The sequence below is a fragment of the Tamandua tetradactyla genome, chromosome 2, assembly GCF_023851605.1.
Source record: "Tamandua tetradactyla isolate mTamTet1 chromosome 2, mTamTet1.pri, whole genome shotgun sequence".
NCBI classification, from domain to species: domain Eukaryota; kingdom Metazoa; phylum Chordata; class Mammalia; order Pilosa; family Myrmecophagidae; genus Tamandua; species Tamandua tetradactyla.
In genome coordinates this window covers 185,471,251-185,488,759 of record NC_135328.1, presented here as the reverse complement: position 1 = coordinate 185,488,759, position 17,509 = coordinate 185,471,251, and the positions used below count along the sequence as shown (strand labels likewise).

The 17,509-nt window shown below is 39.6% G+C and overlaps 1 protein-coding gene across 3 annotated transcripts in view; it reads right to left on the bottom strand.

The window, feature by feature from the left end:
- Positions 1–2,410: 2,410 nt before the first annotated feature.
- Positions 2,411–17,509, bottom strand: part of TRIT1 (tRNA isopentenyltransferase 1) — a 47,602-nt gene continuing 32,503 nt past the window's right edge. For all 3 annotated transcript variants that reach the window (XM_077150155.1, XM_077150156.1, XM_077150157.1), the window contains 7 exons: positions 11,734–11,876; positions 9,930–10,041; positions 9,451–9,563; positions 9,115–9,192; positions 6,353–6,462; positions 5,917–6,034; positions 2,411–3,249 (listed from right to left, as the gene is read on the bottom strand). In XM_077150155.1, coding sequence (XP_077006270.1) covers positions 3,092–3,249; positions 5,917–6,034; positions 6,353–6,462; positions 9,115–9,192; positions 9,451–9,563; positions 9,930–10,041; positions 11,734–11,876 — 832 coding nt within the window. In that variant the 3' untranslated portion in view covers positions 2,411–3,091. The remainder of the gene's footprint in view (positions 3,250–5,916; positions 6,035–6,352; positions 6,463–9,114; positions 9,193–9,450; positions 9,564–9,929; positions 10,042–11,733; positions 11,877–17,509) is intronic.

Here is a 17,509-nt window from a genome sequence, read left to right as displayed (position 1 = left end):
AATGCCAAAGGAAATCTTCTTTGTTGACTATAGATGTAATCACCCATGGATGCAATCTATATACTAAAGATTTAAATCCACAAATATCCTTACAGTAACAATCAGGCCAGTGCTTACTTGATCAAAGGACACCATAACATAGCCCCAAACTGACAAATGAACTTAACCATCACATCACTCAAGTAGGTACTAAATAATGAAATCCCTCCTTATAGCTACTTTCCTAAGATTTCTTTATCTTGGTTGAAAAGTAGTTAATGATTGAAGCAGATCAATTATGTAGAAGAGATCCTCTAAGCTTTTATTCATTCATTCAACGGATATTTGTTTCTAGGTGCTGGAGATACAGCTATCTTTCTAATGTTTGGTTTTTTTTTTAACGTTGTGTTTGTTGTTTTAAGCAAAAAAAAATCCTCTTTGTGGAATGGGGAACTGAGGTTAAGAGTACAAATACAGAGTTACGAAAAGATTTAACCCATATACCTGGACCATAGATGAGCCGTTTTCTTAACCCTAAAATTTAAACAAAATATTTAAAAGTCTCTTTTTTAAGTATTTCTTTCCTACTTAAAACAGTACTGCCCAAATTGTAAAGCCTAGATTTTCACTGACAGAGGGAGATGATTTTAATAGTTTACGGAGTATAAAATCAAAGCCATATTGATAGTGTGGTTGGTGTGATGAGATCTTAGGTACCTGGATTAAAGGGCTATGATTGTCTGGGAGTTAGCTAAGGCCAGATGGTGCAAAATACATTTCAAAGTTGGTCGCCCTGGTCCTCCCCAGCTCTCCAGTGAGATTTGGTATGAGATTTAGTAGTCAAGTAAGACAGGAGACCTAAGGTTTGTCCTGGCTTTGCCATACCTTGCTGTGACAATGGAACAGTCATGTTTTGAGTCTGTTTCCCCATATGTACAAAAAAGAGATAAAGAATCCTTCCAGCTCTAAATTCTTGATAATCACCAGGCAGAACTGCTTCCCTTCTGTGCACTTCACAGCAATGTCATTTGGAGGGCAGCAGTCAGACGGGAAATCTATTTCAGGACAAGGCCTTAGACCAGGATATCAAGCAGATATCTAATGAGTGTTCTGCCCTCTTCAGGCTCTTTGCTGATGGGGAAGGAATTCCATCATGCTGAATTTAAAGTTTGCCAGTGGGCATAATCACAGTGCCTTGAACTTTGTAAGTGCTTCGTAAATATTAGACATTTTGACTTTCTTTCTTTTTTTTGCAGAGAATTCCTCATATTCAATTACCACAGAGATAGCAATGAGTTCAACGAGAAGTTGCTGCTCCATTTTAGATGGAAGGATTAAAGGCTTTTTGAGGTAGGATTATTAAAACTAGTTCTTCTTGCTTGTCCATTGAAACTTTAAGCTTTAAAACACATTTAGCAACTTAAGTGAAGTGTATTTCAGAGACCTAACATCTCTCCTCTAACATCAGCTAGCTATTTTATAGCACAGTGATTAACAGTTTGAGTTTCAAAGTCTACCGGCCTCATCTCAACTCCAGCTCTGCTATTAACTAGCTGTACTCCTCCTGCTGAGCCTCAGTTTCCCCAATGGTTAATGGGGAGAGAAACAATGTCTTCCTACCAGGCCTGTGTGAGAAAATGTATATAACATGCTTGGCCCTACTTGGCTTACAAGAAGTTTGCATATCCACTACCAGTGGGGAGAGGAGGCTTCTCACTCAGTTTGCAGTAAATAAACTGATTGGGAAAATCGTACCATGTTTAATGTACGGGGTAAATATAATAATGATATTTTCTTTGACTGTAGATATTCTTGAGATTCGAATCTGTTAAAGATGGGTGAGGCTCAGGAATTCAGCACTGTTTAAAAAGGTCAATCAAAGTTAGATAGCTTATTTACTTTACCCTCTTCTCTATGCAGTCTTGTAAGCATAGGTAACAATACATTTAAAAAAAACCCTGCTTTTTAAGGTCCAGTAGAAATGTTCTTTCCACAATTTCCAAACTGAAATTTTATACACCCTTTATGATACTCACATACCTGTACTGGTTGTATATATACACAATATTTACAAACTCCCTGAAGGCAAGAAATACATGTCATTCACTCTGAATAAATTCACCTCTAGCCTAGTCCAGGGTCTCTCACTCTGAATAAATAAAATATACTTTAACATTGCTGGCAATTTAGATCATTCCAGAAAGAGGTCTTTAACTGGATATAACTTAACCAAATCTCTAATAAAAGACCTTTTCCATGTCTTCTAGGAATATAATAGGTTCTTAACAAACATTCCCTAACAAGTGAATAGACACCATGATAATATGAAGAATGTCAAATGTGAGAAAAAGCTATGATGTTGATAACAGACCATACTGTTGTCTATGGACTAGATATGGAAATGTGCATATTTATTAAAGACGAAAGAAGCTCTTGTAAACTTTTTATTTAACTTTCAATAAAAATATAGATCCAAACTCAGTAGAAAGACAGTAGTAGTGATAGTAATTATCACATAGGAACAGCTCAACAAATTTCAGTTTTCACTCTTCAAGTACCATATTCACAGCCATATCAGTCTGATTCCCTCCTTCTCTGTGGAAATACCAAGCACTGGTTTGGTTCACTTGATCATCTCACAGGAGCCAATCCTTTCCTGGCACTCAATCAAATTCAGAACTCATGATTTGTGACTCATAATACTTGAGCCATATGCAAAAGAATCTTGAAAATTAGACTTTTTTAACCAGAGTTAGCGACATAAAACTTCTTTTAAAGGATGTCGTGAATCCTGATATTCACCACTAAAAGGATTCTGAAGTGTAAAAAAGTACAGTCTGTCCTCTTTTAAAAATAGAACCTCTAAGTTAAAAGAAAAAAAAAAATTCCTAAACTGCATCATCACCAAATACATCAGCCCCACACGGAGCTGACAGGACTTGCTGTTTCCTTAATACACATGAGACTTTAAAACCATACCATCCGAATGAAAGAAAATGGTAGGAGCCTAGACTGGGAGATAGACATATATCCCTTTCTCTTGAACTGCATACCCCCACCCCGCCACCAACCTTTGCAAAGACCACCAGAAATGTCTCTCAAATGCTGGATTTCAGGGCTCTTGATCGTTCTGCTCTGGGGCTTCCTTCTCTTTAGGCTCTTTGCCATGCTCTGGAGAAATACTCTGACTTTCTATGGTAGTAGCAGCATCTGAGTCCAATTTTCTCCTTTTCTTCAGTTGGTGCAAGTGGGATTTGGATTTTACATGTGCTGATAAGAAAAAAAAAACAACAAACAAAAACCATTAGGGTTTTCTTGAATTAATCCCAGAAGCAAATAAAATGAACTATGCAATCCTTTCCTTTAACAATAACAGGATCAACTCATGTACTGGTACAGTTATTTAGCATTTTTAAGGGAAGGAAGAAATTAATGTCCAGCTAGCTAGCAAATTAGAGTGACATATCTTGTACTAAGTGACTGGCACGTTGCTACTTGCTTTACATCACTAACCCCCACAACAATCGTGCACACAGTACTAGTCTGCTCATTTTATACGTGGAGAAGCAGATCAGAGATGCCTTACATTTTTCCGAAGTTGCCCAACAGGTAAGCACTTTGCTTACCAATGACTCTAAAAAGAGACTCTACTTTCCAGAATCTGGGCTATATGGTATAGGGTCTCCTGTTACAGCTGCATTTCAATTTGCAAGGCTAAAAAAGATACAAATTCAGATTCTTGTCTGTACTGCAGAGATATGCTAGAAGACTAAGGAGGCCCTGCCCTTTCTACAGCATTCACCCCTAGACAGATGTGAGGAACAGAGCTGCCTTTCCCACTTCTTCCCTGATGTCACAGGTTGTCCCTCCTGGTCTGACATCCTTATGCCTTGGTCAGATAAACAGCCTGAATGACTAACCTACAAGTCTCACATGCTCCAAGCACAAAATCCTCCAAAGAGATGACAAGGAACATTCTTCTCAGATAATCCTTCTGAAGGTCCATAAGAGCAGTAAAGATGAAAGCTTCTGTTCTCTGGAATCAATTTCTGACCTCTCACTCCTATGACAGCTCCCACCCACTGACTTACTCATTTTTATTATCTTGTTATTTTTCAAGGAAATCGCATTTAGGAACACCTATGAGATTCAACTCTCTTATATATATATTGAAAACAGATCACTTTAACTAGTTTAAAAGCAAGAATAAGTAAGGAAGAGTTTAGAAATCAAAGAAAAGTTTATTTGGGGAAAAAGTCAGCTTTGTTCTCCAGCTAGAGTCTAAGGCAAAAACAAACAAACAAGGACTTGACAGACAAAACTATAGAAGGGCTCACACAAGCTAAGCTCACAAAGGCTCACAAATGTGGCTTCTCTAGGGCTATCCCTGAAGGACATTCTACAAATCAAATCACTAAGTTTCCTTTAGAAAAACAACCAGACACTCTCCTTCTCTTCCCCTTTCATCATTATAAACCAATGACAATTAAGGCTTCTTCTGCTGCTTGGGCAATCACAGCCATTCCCAGTGTCTGACAATGGAGTTCATTTTGCCAGTTACCAGTTAATAGAACTACCATTCTATTGGTTGGTTTGGGGAGAAAAATCTACTTCTATAAGGAAAGTATGCAACACTGAACTCTGCAACACAGTACTCTAAACAGAAGCATTCTAGCCACTGGGTACACTGTAAGTCTCACTGTGCCTTAAAGGAGTGAATCTTAAATGTGTTTCTAAATATGATGTAAAATCAAGGCTTTGAGACTAAGGGCCTTTGGGCTTTGACTAGATGACTGTGGTGCTTGGAAGCAGCAAGTACATCTGAAAAACACATTCTTAAACTTAATCTATTCCTGCAGGTGTGAACCATTGTAAATAGGACCTTTTGATGAGGTTATTCAGTTAAGGTGTGACAGAGAAGGAGCAAGAAAGCCACAGGAAACAGCCAGAAGCTGGAATCAACAGAAAACGGAAGAAAAGGGAAAGACCAGGAGACATCACCATTGCCTTGCCACGCAACAGGGAAGCCAAGGATCACTAGCAGCCAGCCCCAGAAGACCTTGAAGATGCCTTGATTTGGACTTTCTCCCAGCCTCAAACTGAGCAAATAAATTCCCATTTTTTAACCCAACTCATTTAATGGTATTTGCTTGAGCAGTCTAGGAAACGAAAACAATGACTACAGAAACCCAACAGGGCAGAGGCAGATCCAGGCTATAAAATCAGGGAGATGGAGCCCAAGGGCCAGGCTGATCCTTCATTGGTAGTTAGGGAGAACACTGCCTTTTTTATATATGCCTTTGACTTCTATTTTTTTACACGTCTGATAAGTCTTGCTTTCACAGTTTCCCTTAACATCTTTTCACATAGTTTTACCAACCACTACTATTTCAACACAGTATCTCAAAAATTACTGAAGAGCAGGCCATGGTGGCTCAGCAGACAGAGTTCTCGCCTGCCATGCCGGAGACCCGGGTTCGATTTCTGGTGCCTGCCCATGCAAAAAAAAAAAAATCACTGAAAAGACAACACTTTTGAAGAATGGATTCAGGAGGAGTAATTGCACTTCCTACTCCCTTCCAGCCATGCTTCTGCCTCTTCTGTTTCTTGGATGAGTTGCTTGACTTTTCTTACGATCCTATCTCAGTCCCACTGAGTTCTAAACAAGAAATTTTACAAAGCAGAACCCTCTCAGTATAAAATATCTACTCCAGCTGAAGCTGGGGGACATATAGTCTTCCTTCGAAACTCATAATACTGAGACAGCTCCCAATCTGGGCAGACTTCCATGGAATTTGAGCACAGACTTTTAGAAGACTCAGTCATTCCTCTGTAAATAAGCAGACTCCATCATTCAACCAAAAAAGATTTTCAATTTTACAAAGTCAATGTGGCCTCACCCTTACAGATTTCTCTGGACCCTTCCCCAGATGCTACCTGCCCATTCGCGGTCCCCAATGATGATTCGATCACAGATATCACACATGTGATAACTTCTCTTGTTCTCAGCTTCATTGTACAAGATCTTTATTGGAGTGGCTGCAGGCTTATGGCCCTGAAAGAGCAAAGAGGGAAAAGCATTTGATTCAAAGATATTTGGGTATCATTCTCTGATATTAAGGGGAGTGGTATTTTCCCAAGATTCCTTTTTCTTATCCCAGAGAACAGGTGGGCTGTGAACAGATTTTAGCAACAACCTTTCTAAATGTGAAAGTAGAAACACAGCCTCCAGGAATCTAAAAGCAGCCAGTCCTTCTGCTTTATTCTATAGAAAAGAAATCTGGGTTCCCCAAGACAGCACCAAAGGTCATCTGAAAGGTCATAAGGAAAGTCATCTGAAAACCAGACAATAGACTGTACCATTAATAATCACCTGGATGAAACTTTGTACGATTTCAAGTGCAGGTTTGAGAACAGACTCCTCCCACTTCGAAGCATCAGATACCTCTAAGCCATATACCGGGGGAACACTGGGGCCAGGTCCTAATGATGACAAAAAAATACTGTGAGCAATCAGCCTCAAGGCCCAATCTATTCTGCTCCTAGGACTCCAAAATCATCAGGGAAACATCCAGGGCCAAGGGAACAAACATTCTGACCATGGTATTCATTCTAATCAGAAATATGAACCACAAGGGAACAGCTATGTACAATCCAAGAAAAATCTAAAAGGTTCACTGTTCTATGACCAATGGGTCTAGCTGTAGAATCCAGACTCAAGTACAGGATCTTCCAGAATAGTCAGGAATATCGAATACAGTAACAGTTCCAGTGATCACTGTGTAGCTGCAATTTAAAGAAAGCTCATCATAGAAGCGAGTATCTAAGTTCCATATTGTCTAACAGCAAAGTCACTCTGTGGCAAGAGAGTTCACAGCTTTCTTTAGGAGCAGACATCAGTCTCAGGTTTGCATATCCATCAGCAGTCTGGCATTCATGAAACTCCTTGAAACCATATTGATAATCATGGTCTATGAACAGATTAGTATCAGCAAATGAATCACTGAACCTGAGAACTAGAAAGAAGCCTGAAATGGATTTAGATGAGTTCTTTCTTTTGGGAAACACATCTAGGAGTATTCAAGAAACAGCCACTGGTGAATGCTTGTGAATGGAGATGACACTGGAGGTAGCAAATGGTACAGCTATAGGCCTTTCACCCATCTGAGCCCCATCAAGGAATATAGTTTCTGCTGGTAACTGCCCCAGCCTACGGACACACTAAATTGCCTTCCACAACTAGATTAAGGCAGTTGCCTAAAGGCAAAGAGCATCACCCTGTGGACAAAACATCAAAGGCCTCAGGATGCCAACGGCTGGCAGGTGCTGGCCTTTTGATTGTGCTAACCACAAATAAGATTCTTCATAAACTAGCCTGGCTTGCACCTGCCACCACACAGAAAGGTGAGACTGGGAGGGTGCAGGCAGCATCCACAGCACACCTGGTCTTAGCTAAGCTCTGCACCTGTTTCCAGGCCACTCTACATTTTCCTTTCTCCTCTAAGTCCTTTGTTGGGCTTCTGTGCCCTGTCTAAGCACCTTTCAACAAGTTCTCGGCTCCCAGCTGCTGTTTCTGGCTTGTGTCCAAGGCCAAGCTGGGGTGGGGAAGCCCCTCTGGCTTCTTGCCAGAATATCCCAGCAGACCAGCTCTGGCCAATCACATGCTGCTCCTGATTTACAGGCAGCTGTGTCTTTCACTCTAGCACTAAGGCTGTGCTGGCATATACATGAATGAGGAACAGGCACATGACGTGATGTGCTATCAACCCCTTCTGTCTCAGAGATAGGGGAATTTCTGTGGCTTTACGAGAGGAGAAAGTTCCAAATCAGTACAAAAAAATGTCTTTTGTAACAGTTAATTATCAACCTTGGGGAGAAAAGAAGTTGCATTAGAAATTTTTAGTACTAAACTTCAATTTCAGCTGACACTAAGACTTCTTCTATCTAACAGGAAATGCAGACAAAGCAGAATAAGAAGAAAGCCATTTGGCACCAGAACCACACTGGAGAGCTTTAGCACAGTGAGAGATAGGAGAGGTAACTTCAGCAATCCAGTGATCACCAGCTGGGATCAAGGTATATACATTCAGAGGAACTGGGGAACAGGAGTGGCGGCCTCAATTGTCCATACTTGTAATTGAAAACAGAAGTCTAACGACAAAAGGTAAACATGGACTACTTAAAAAGGCCCACAAAGTAAAACTGGAGTTTCACATATGCTTAAATCAATCTTCTTATAACTTATAATTACACAACTTCTTACCTGAGGCCCAATACTAATGCTATCTAGCTAAAATTATAGCTAAATTATAAGAAGAATTGTGCAAAGTAAAAAGCCTGGACTTTGGAGTCAGGCCTGCATTCAATACTCTACCATTTATTCGCTAGGGCTTTCTGGCAAGTTATTTAACTCGCCTCCATCTCTTCATCGTTAAAAAGAAAAAAAGCACCTACCTAAAAGACTTAAATTGGCAACAAATTTAGAGCCAAACACATAATACAGAATCAAATAAATGAGACCTTCCTTCCTCCCCAACCCCCAACTTCTTTTTTGCATGGGCAGGCACCAGGAATCAAACACGGGTCTCCAAGATGGCAGGCAAGAACTCTGCCTGCTGAGCCACCGTGGCCCGGCCCCCTTTCCCTTTTAAATGTTTGTTAAACTAAAGTTAAAAGCTGATGCAGCCAGAAACACCACGTATTTGATCAAGAAGGATATGCTAGAAGAATCAGCAAAGACTTTGCCTTTTTATACTGCTCATCTGGCTCAACGACCACCTTAATTAGGAAAACCTCCCTCCAGAAATGTGATTACTTTTCAGGCACAAAACTTGAAGCTAAAATCAGCCCTGAACACCTCTGTTGAGAAAATATTACTATTTTGCTCTTACCAGTTTGCAGCCAGCACTCATCTGTTCAAGGTATAAGGCAGACTCCTCATTGGAAAAACCATTTTTTTTTCTGAGACATCACAAGAAAATATCCCTGGACAATCATTTATGCAGTAAACCTTCCCCCAGGTCAGGTCCCAAATCTTAGAGCACAGATACTAAAGTTCATTTTCTGGGTGAGCTGAAGACATCTATATTCCTATAGAAAACAAACCCAGAGGATAAAGAAAAACATGAGACTTACTGCTCAAGAAACGGTTTTTAACCCATCGGTTTTGCTTCCGGGCATATCTCTTAGTTACTTGTTTCAAAGCCTCAATACCTGAAAGATAAAGTAGATATAAGAACATCTACATGAGAACTTCTTACCTGCTTGCCAAAAGGCAGGCTGTCCCAGCCCAGCAGAAGAGGAATCAGCCTATAGTAGAATACTGTTAGATTTGGTAGACAAAAATTTCAACTCTGAGTGAGCTAAAAGCCACTTGGGACACTTCTAGCCTTAGCTCTTTCACAGACCATACTACAGGATATTCTGCCACCCAAGTATGTCCAAGACTAGGTTAGATGAAGGAATTCACACCTTTCTTTAGGAGCTGGTTACTAGTCTCTGATGTGCATTTTCCCTCAGTGGTCAGGTACTCGTGAAATTCCTTGAAGCCAATTGACTGGAAGATACCACGTTGATATTCCTGGCTGGGAACAGGAGAGCATCAGCAGATGAGCCACTGCATCTGAGAGCTAGCAGGGGCCTTGGAGATGATCTGATTGAGCCATTTCATTTTATAGATGAGGAAACTGAGATCCTGAGCAGTCACTGCCTCTCTGAAATCTTCCCCTCTACACCCACACCAGCTCCCAGATTACTACCCTTGAAAATTAACTCCCCAAAACATCTGATAGATTAGAAAATTGCAAACGTACCAAGTACAACAACAAGCTTGCCAATGCCAAGGACAAAGGCTAATAAACAAGTAGATTCAAAGCCAGTATTATGTCTATGGCCTTTTAAAATATCAGCAAGGGATGGACAGTAGGTCAAAGTAATAAGCAAATCCTCACCTATTTTCAGCAACTTTCTTCTGATTATAGCGTCTGTGAAAATCTCTCAGCTCCTCCAAAAGCCCAGCGGCAAGCATGTCATCCACCCTCTTATCCAAGCGCTCATCTAGAACTTAAATCACATTAGCCCATCAACCAGCAAGCAGGTTGTTGGTGCCTACTATATACCCACATGGTGAATAGACAGGCTGCCACAAAGCGAATTTGTTCAAATGGGAGAAAAGATTCAAATTCCACAGATTGTAAGAATTCATATCGAATTTGGTCACACTTAAGACTCAGAACTCCAAAAAAAACAAAAAGCAAAACACCAGACAGAATGAAGCATATGCCTTGTTATTATGTAAAGACAAAGCATAAACTTACAACAACTTTACGAAGGACAAATTTTACTCTCATATGGAATGTATTTCCACTGTTTCGAGAGGCACCTCAGGACCCATGGTTCACCCTTCTTACTCTTTTCATTGTATTTATCACTCTCTCAGATGACACCTTGGATAGAAAGAGCAACAAAGCCACCCTAGATTTATCTTGAATTACTGACCCAGATGAAGGAACAAAGAATGAAAGGTTCCTAATTGTTTAGATGTAGTGGCCAAACACAGCTTTATAATGAATCAGATACCATTATTTTATGCTGAATTTTTATTTACAAAATTAAAAAATTGTCTTTTTCTATAAACTTATAACTGAGATTAATTTAACAATAATTTTTCACCCTGAGTTTCAGTCATGCTCTTCTACATCTCTGTCACTGCCATTTCTCAGCCTACAATAAAACTAATCTTTTTTCCCATCTCCCTATAAAGTTTGCATTTACTGAGGGTTCACAATGAGTTCTGAGCATTTTGTATGTATTAATTCATCTAATCCTCAATGAAGCTATGAGATGTGTTCTACTACTATCTCCATTTCACAGAAAAGGAAATTAGGGCACACTGAAGCAAATTAACTTGCCTTAAACTCACATAGCTAAAAGATGGTGGAACAAGAATTTGAATCAGAGTGTCTGGCTCAGAGCCCATACTCTTAATTGCTACACTAAACTGCCTAAAATAACCTTCTCATCCTTCCAGAACTAGCTCATAGGTTATCTTTACAAATTGGTCCCTGACTCCCCTCAGAGAATGCTCTTCAGCCCTAGCCTGTGCCTCCACAGCATTCTGAATATATCTATAGCCTAGTGCTTAATTATCTATCTCATGGTTTGTTTGCTGCCCCTTGCTCTCAGACTAGAAGCTCTTTAAGAGCAGGCACTGCCTTCTAATCATCTCTGAAACCCAAGTACCACACAGAATACTTGGCACTTCATTGAATGCTCACTGACTATTTAGATGAGTAAGTTATGCCTATCATAGTGCATTATTATACTTTAGCAAGAAACACACCACCAATCTAGCTAGCTAACCATCATACCCAGTTTTTAGGCCTATTGCTTCTTGTATAATCAGTGATCCAGCCATCCAAGGTCAGATCTACTTCCACAGAAGTCTTCTCTCTCTTTCTTCTTTGAACCTTCCCTGAATGGTAGTCTCTTTCCCGTCCTACCCAACCCATTCCATGCCTGGTATCTTATCCTAGTGCAGGGCTGCCCTTCCACCCTTTCTAGACAGGTACCAAGGATGAGGAATGGCACTACATCTTACTAAGTCAATGAATAATAATAATGATAATAAAATTAAAGCTAACACTTCTCAGCGCTTATTATGAGCCACACATTATTCCACATATTATGTATATAGTACTTAATTACTCTAAGCTCTACCACCAGATGGATTTTAGGACATCAATGGAGTTTTACCTGTCTGGTCAGCATGAAGCCAGAGGATGCAGGGGTTAGGGAACTTCAGAGGGCCTCCAAGAGGACCACCTCCTTCCTCTGTATGTTGATGATGAAGAAATTCACTATGAGAAATTCCTGTTTCTTCAAATACTTGCAAGCTCCTAAGTCATTTAAAAAAAAAGAGAGAAGCATATTTCTAAAAATCTTTGGGAAATATTCTTTCCCAAGTGATACAAAAGTCTATTTATTTAGAAAGCCTCATTCTCATTCTCAACTCCATAAGCTCCTAAAGACATAAAAGTCCAGGGTTACTTTGATCCTATAGCTACTCAGAAAAGGGTCCTAAAGAACACTTAAGATAAAGTAAGAAAAAATACTATTCTTCTAAATATACGTAAATTTTTATGAAATCAAGTTCAGGTTTTTTAATACACAAATAGAATTACTTTCAAGTAAGTAGTAAAAGAGCTTGTTTGGGATACTTGCTATAAGCCAACAAGTCTAGTCTTGCTGGAGTGCCTTTCCCACAGCACAAAAATATGCTGTATATCCAGCTCATCGACTTTCTTTTTAAATATGTCTAAAATTAATGAAGACAGTTCCTGGCTAATTCAGTATTCTACTGGCACAAAGATCACAGAAGAAAGAATTCGCATGCTTATTCTAAACCTATCATCTACTTCTGCCTGTATCTATGAACAGGCAGGTAATTTAATTCCCAAATCTATACTCTAGCACTCTGGGTGATTGAAACTTATCAGCTTGAAAGTGATCTTTTCCTTCCTGACCCAATTCTACTTCTACACACGAGTAGAGACCCCTTGTCTTTCTGTGTCACTAGTCAGTCCAAGAGGACCTATGAGAACAAAAATGTAGTAATAGATGTCTCACTTACCTGGAGGATAGAATACAGCCTTAAACCAAAAGAAAGATGAAAAATGTCTCCTAATCCTCTCTAAAGTAGAAAACCCTTGAGCTCCTGCTTAGAACCTAGTAACATTTACTCAGACAATTCTCAAACTCAATACTAGTTTAGAAGTGGCAAAATGAGGAAGGATGATAAGAAAGAACTGATGAGTAAAAGGACAGAACAATAAAGAGACGAAGCTCTAAAACTATGTCATGAAACAATATAAAAATGAGTGTTCAAAAACAGCATGGTATTGGCATAAAGACAGATATATCGACCAATGGAATCGAATAGAGTGCTCAGATACAGACCTTCTCATCTATGGACATTTGATCTTTGATAAGGCAGTCAAGCCAACTCACCTGGGACAGAACAGTCTCTTCAATAAATGGTGCCTAGAGAACTGGATATCCATATGCAAAAGAATGAAAGAAGACCCATATCTCACACCCTACACAAAAGTTAACTCAAAATGGATCAAAGATCTAAACATTAGACTTCCTGGAAGATGGTGGCTTAGTAAGACGCGCGGATCTTAGTTTCTTCCCCAGGACAGCTACTAGGGGAGTAGAAACGATACAGAAAGCGCCCAAAGCCACAACAGAGATAAAAAAGACAGCGTACCCCATCCTGGAACGGCTAGCTGGCTGAGAGAAGCAGCTCGGGTGAGACCACCAAGGCGCGCGGGTCTCACTGGGTGGGGCGGCAAGCGGCCGGAGTTACTCCCTTCCCCCTTCCCGGGCCGGCTGGGAGAATTGGAGAGGCGGTCCCCTGAAACCAAGGCGGCTGGCGCCCACACCACGCACAGCCCCCCGGACCAACTGAGAGAATTGGATCGGAAATCCCCAGGCCGTGGAGAACGGTGACGGGTGGGGGAGGCCCCTTCCAAACCTGTGACTCCCGGGGAACGAGCACTCTCCTGGACGGGCCGCTGCCGCTGGCGCCCTCCCGCCACGCTTGTCGCCCAGGGCCGACTAGGAAATTCGGACGGGCTCTTTCCCGGGCTGCGGCGACCAGCAACCCTCCCTGCGTTCGGACCCCGGGCCGGCTCAAGCCGTTTCGGCTAGCAAACCCCCCGGACGGCAAGAGTTTTCCAAAGTTTAAGGTCCCACAGCACCTTTTACTGGTGGGACCCGCAGACAAACGTGTGCCACGAGCGCCACCTACTGGGCAGGATAAGAAAAACAGAACCCAGAGATTTCACAGAAAAATCTTCCAAACTTTTGGATCCAATACCCAGGGAAATCTGTCTAAATGCGCAGACGCCAACTGAAGATAACGGATCACGCTCAAATAATTGAAAATATGGCCCAGTCAAAGGAACAAACCAATAGTTCAAATGAGATACAGGAGCTGAGACAACTAATGCTAAATATACGAACAGAAATGGAAAACCTCTTCAAAAATGAAATCGATAAATTGAGGGAGGACATGAAGAAGACATGGGCTGAACATAAAGAAGAAATAGAAAAACTGAAGAAACAAATCACAGAACTTATGGAAGTGAAGGACAAAGTAGAAAAGACAGAAAAAACAATGGATACCTACAATGATAGATTCAAAGAGACAGAAGATAGAATTAGTGATTTGGAGGATGGAACATCTGAATTCCAAAAAGAAACAGAAACTATCGGGAAAAGAATGGAAAAATTTGAACAGGGTATCAGGGAACTCAAGGACAATATGAACCGCACAAATATACGTGTTGTGGGTGTCCCAGAAGGAGAAGAGAAGGGAAAAGGAGGAGAAAAACTAATGGAAGAAATTTTCACTGAAAATTTCCCAACTCTTATGAAAGACCTAAAATTACAGATCCAAGAAGTGCAGCGCACCCCAAAGAGATTAGACCCAAATAGGCGTTCTCCAAGACACTTACTAGTTAGAATGTCAGAGGTCAAAGAGAAAGAGAGGATCTTGAAAGCAGCAAGAGAAAAACAATCCATCACATACAAGGGAAATCCAATAAGACTATGTGTAGATTTCTCAGCAGAAACCATGGAGGCTAGAAGACAGTGGGATGATATATTTAAATTACTAAAAGAGAAAAACTGCCAACCAAGACTCCTATATCCAGCAAAATTGTCCTTCAAAAATGAGGGAGAAATTAAAACATTTATAGACAAAAAGTCACTGAGAGAATTTGTGACCAAGAGACCAGCTCTGCAAGAAATACTAAAGGGAGCACTAGAGTCAGAACCGAAAAGACAGAAGAGAGAGGTATGGAGAAGAGTGTAGAAAGAAGGAAAGTCAGATATGATATATATATAATACAAAAGGTAAAATGGCAGAGGAAAATATTATCCAAACAGTAATAACACTAAATGTTAATGGACTGAATTCCCCAATCAAAAGACATAGATTGGCAGAATGGATTAAAAAACAGGATCCTTCTATATGCTGTCTACAGGAAACACATCTTAGACCCAAAGATAAACATAGGTTGAAAGTGAAAGGTTGGGAAAAGATATTTCATGCAAATAACAACCAGAAAAGAGCAGGAGTGGCTATACTAATATCCAACAAGTTAGACTTCAAATGTAAAACAGTTAAAAGAGACAAAGAAGGACACTATATACTAATAAAAGGAACAATTAAACAAGAAGACATAACAATCATAAATATTTATGCACCGAACCAGAATGCCCCAAAATACGTGAGGAATACACTGCAAACACTGAAAAGGGAAATAGACACAAATACCATAATAGTTGGAGACTTCAATTCCCCACTCTCATCAATGGACAGAACATCTAGACAGAGGATCAATAAAGAAATAGAGAATCTGAATATTACTATAAAGGAGCTAGACTTAACAGACATTTATAGGACATTACATCCCACAACAGCAGGATACACCTTTTTTTCAAGTGCTCATGGATCATTCTCAAGGATAGACCATATGCTGGGTCACAAAGCAAGTCTTAACAAATTTAAAAAGATTGAAATCATACACAACACTTTCTCGGATCATAAAGGAATGAAGTTGGAAATCAATAATAGGCGGAATGCCAGAAAATTCACAAATACCTGGAGGCTCAACAACACACTCTTAAACAACGAGTGGGTCAAAGAAGAAATTGCAAGAGAAATTAGTAAATACCTCGAGGCAAATGAAAATGAAAACACAACATATCAAAACTTATGGGATGCAGCAAAGGCAGTGCTAAGAGGGAAATTTATTGCCCTAAATGCCTATATCAGAAAAGAAGAAAAGGCAAAAATGCAGGAATTAACTGTTCAATTGGAAGAACTGGAGAAAGAACAGCAAACTAACCCCAAAGCAAGCAAAAGGAAAGAAATAACAAAGATCAGAGCAGAAATAAATGAAATTGAAAATATGAAAACAGTAGAGAAAATCAATAAGACCAGAAGTTGGTTCTATGAGAAAATCAATAAGATTGATGGGCCCCTATCAAGATTGACAAAAAGAAGAAGAGAGAGGATGCAAATAAATAAAATCAGAAATGGAAGAGGAGACATAACTACTGACCTCACAGAAATAAAGGAGGTAATAACAGGATACTATGAACAACTTTACGCTAATAAATACAACAATTTAGACGAAATGGACGGGTTCCTGGAAAGACATGAACAACCAACTTTGACTCAAGAAGACATAGATGACCTCAACAAACCAATCACAAGTAAAGAAATTGAATTAGTCATTCAAAAGCTTCCTAAAAAGAAAAGTCCAGGACCAGATGGCTTCACATGTGAATTTTACCAAACGTTCCAGAAAGAATTAGTACCAATTCTCCTCAAACTCTTCAACATAATCGAAGTGGAGGGAAAACTGCCTAATTCATTCTATGAAGCCAACATCACCCTCATACCAAAACCAGGCAAAGATATTACAAAAAAAGAAAACTACAGATCAATCTCTCTCATGAATACAGATGCAAAAATCCTCAATAAAATTCTAGCAAATCGTATCCAACAACACATTAAAAGAATTATACATCATGACCAAGTAGGATTCATCCCAGGTATGCAAGGATGGTTCAACATAAGAAAATCAATTAATGTAATACACCATATCAACAAATCAAAGCAGAAAAATCACATGATCATCTCAATTGATGCAGAGAAGGCATTCGACAAGATTCAACATCCTTTCCTGTTGAAAACACTTCAAAAGATAGGAATACAAGGGAACTTCCTTAAAATGATAGAGGGAATATATGAAAAACCCACAGCTAATATCATCCTCAATGGGGAAAAATTGAAAACTTTCCCCCTAAGATCAGGAACAAGACAAGGATGTCCACTATCACCACTATTATTCAACATTGTGTTGGAGGTTCTAGCCAGAGCAATTAGACAAGAAAAAGAAATACAAGGCATCAAAATTGGAAAGGAAGAAGTAAAACTATCACTGTTTGCAGACGATATGATACTATACGTCGAAAACCCGGAAAAATCCACAACAAAACTACTAGAGCTAATAAATGAGTACAGCAAAGTAGCAGGTTACAAGATCAACATTCAAAAATCTGTAGCATTTCTATACACTAGTGATGAACAAGCTGAGGGGGAAATCAAGAAACGAATCCCATTTACAATTGCAACTAAAAGAATAAAATACCTAGGAATAAATTTAACTAAAGAGACAAAAAACCTATATAAAGAAAACTACAAAAAACTGCTAAAAGAAATCACAGAAGACCTAAATAGATGGAAGGGCATACCGTGTTCATGGATTGGAAGACTAAATATAGTTAAGATGTCAATCCTACCTAAATTGATTTACAGATTCAATGCAATACCAATCAAAATCCCAACAACTTATTTTTCAGAAATAGAAAAACCAATAAGCAAATTTATCTGGAAGGGCAGGGTGCCCCGAATTGCTAAAAACATCTTGAGGAAAAAAAACGAAGCTGG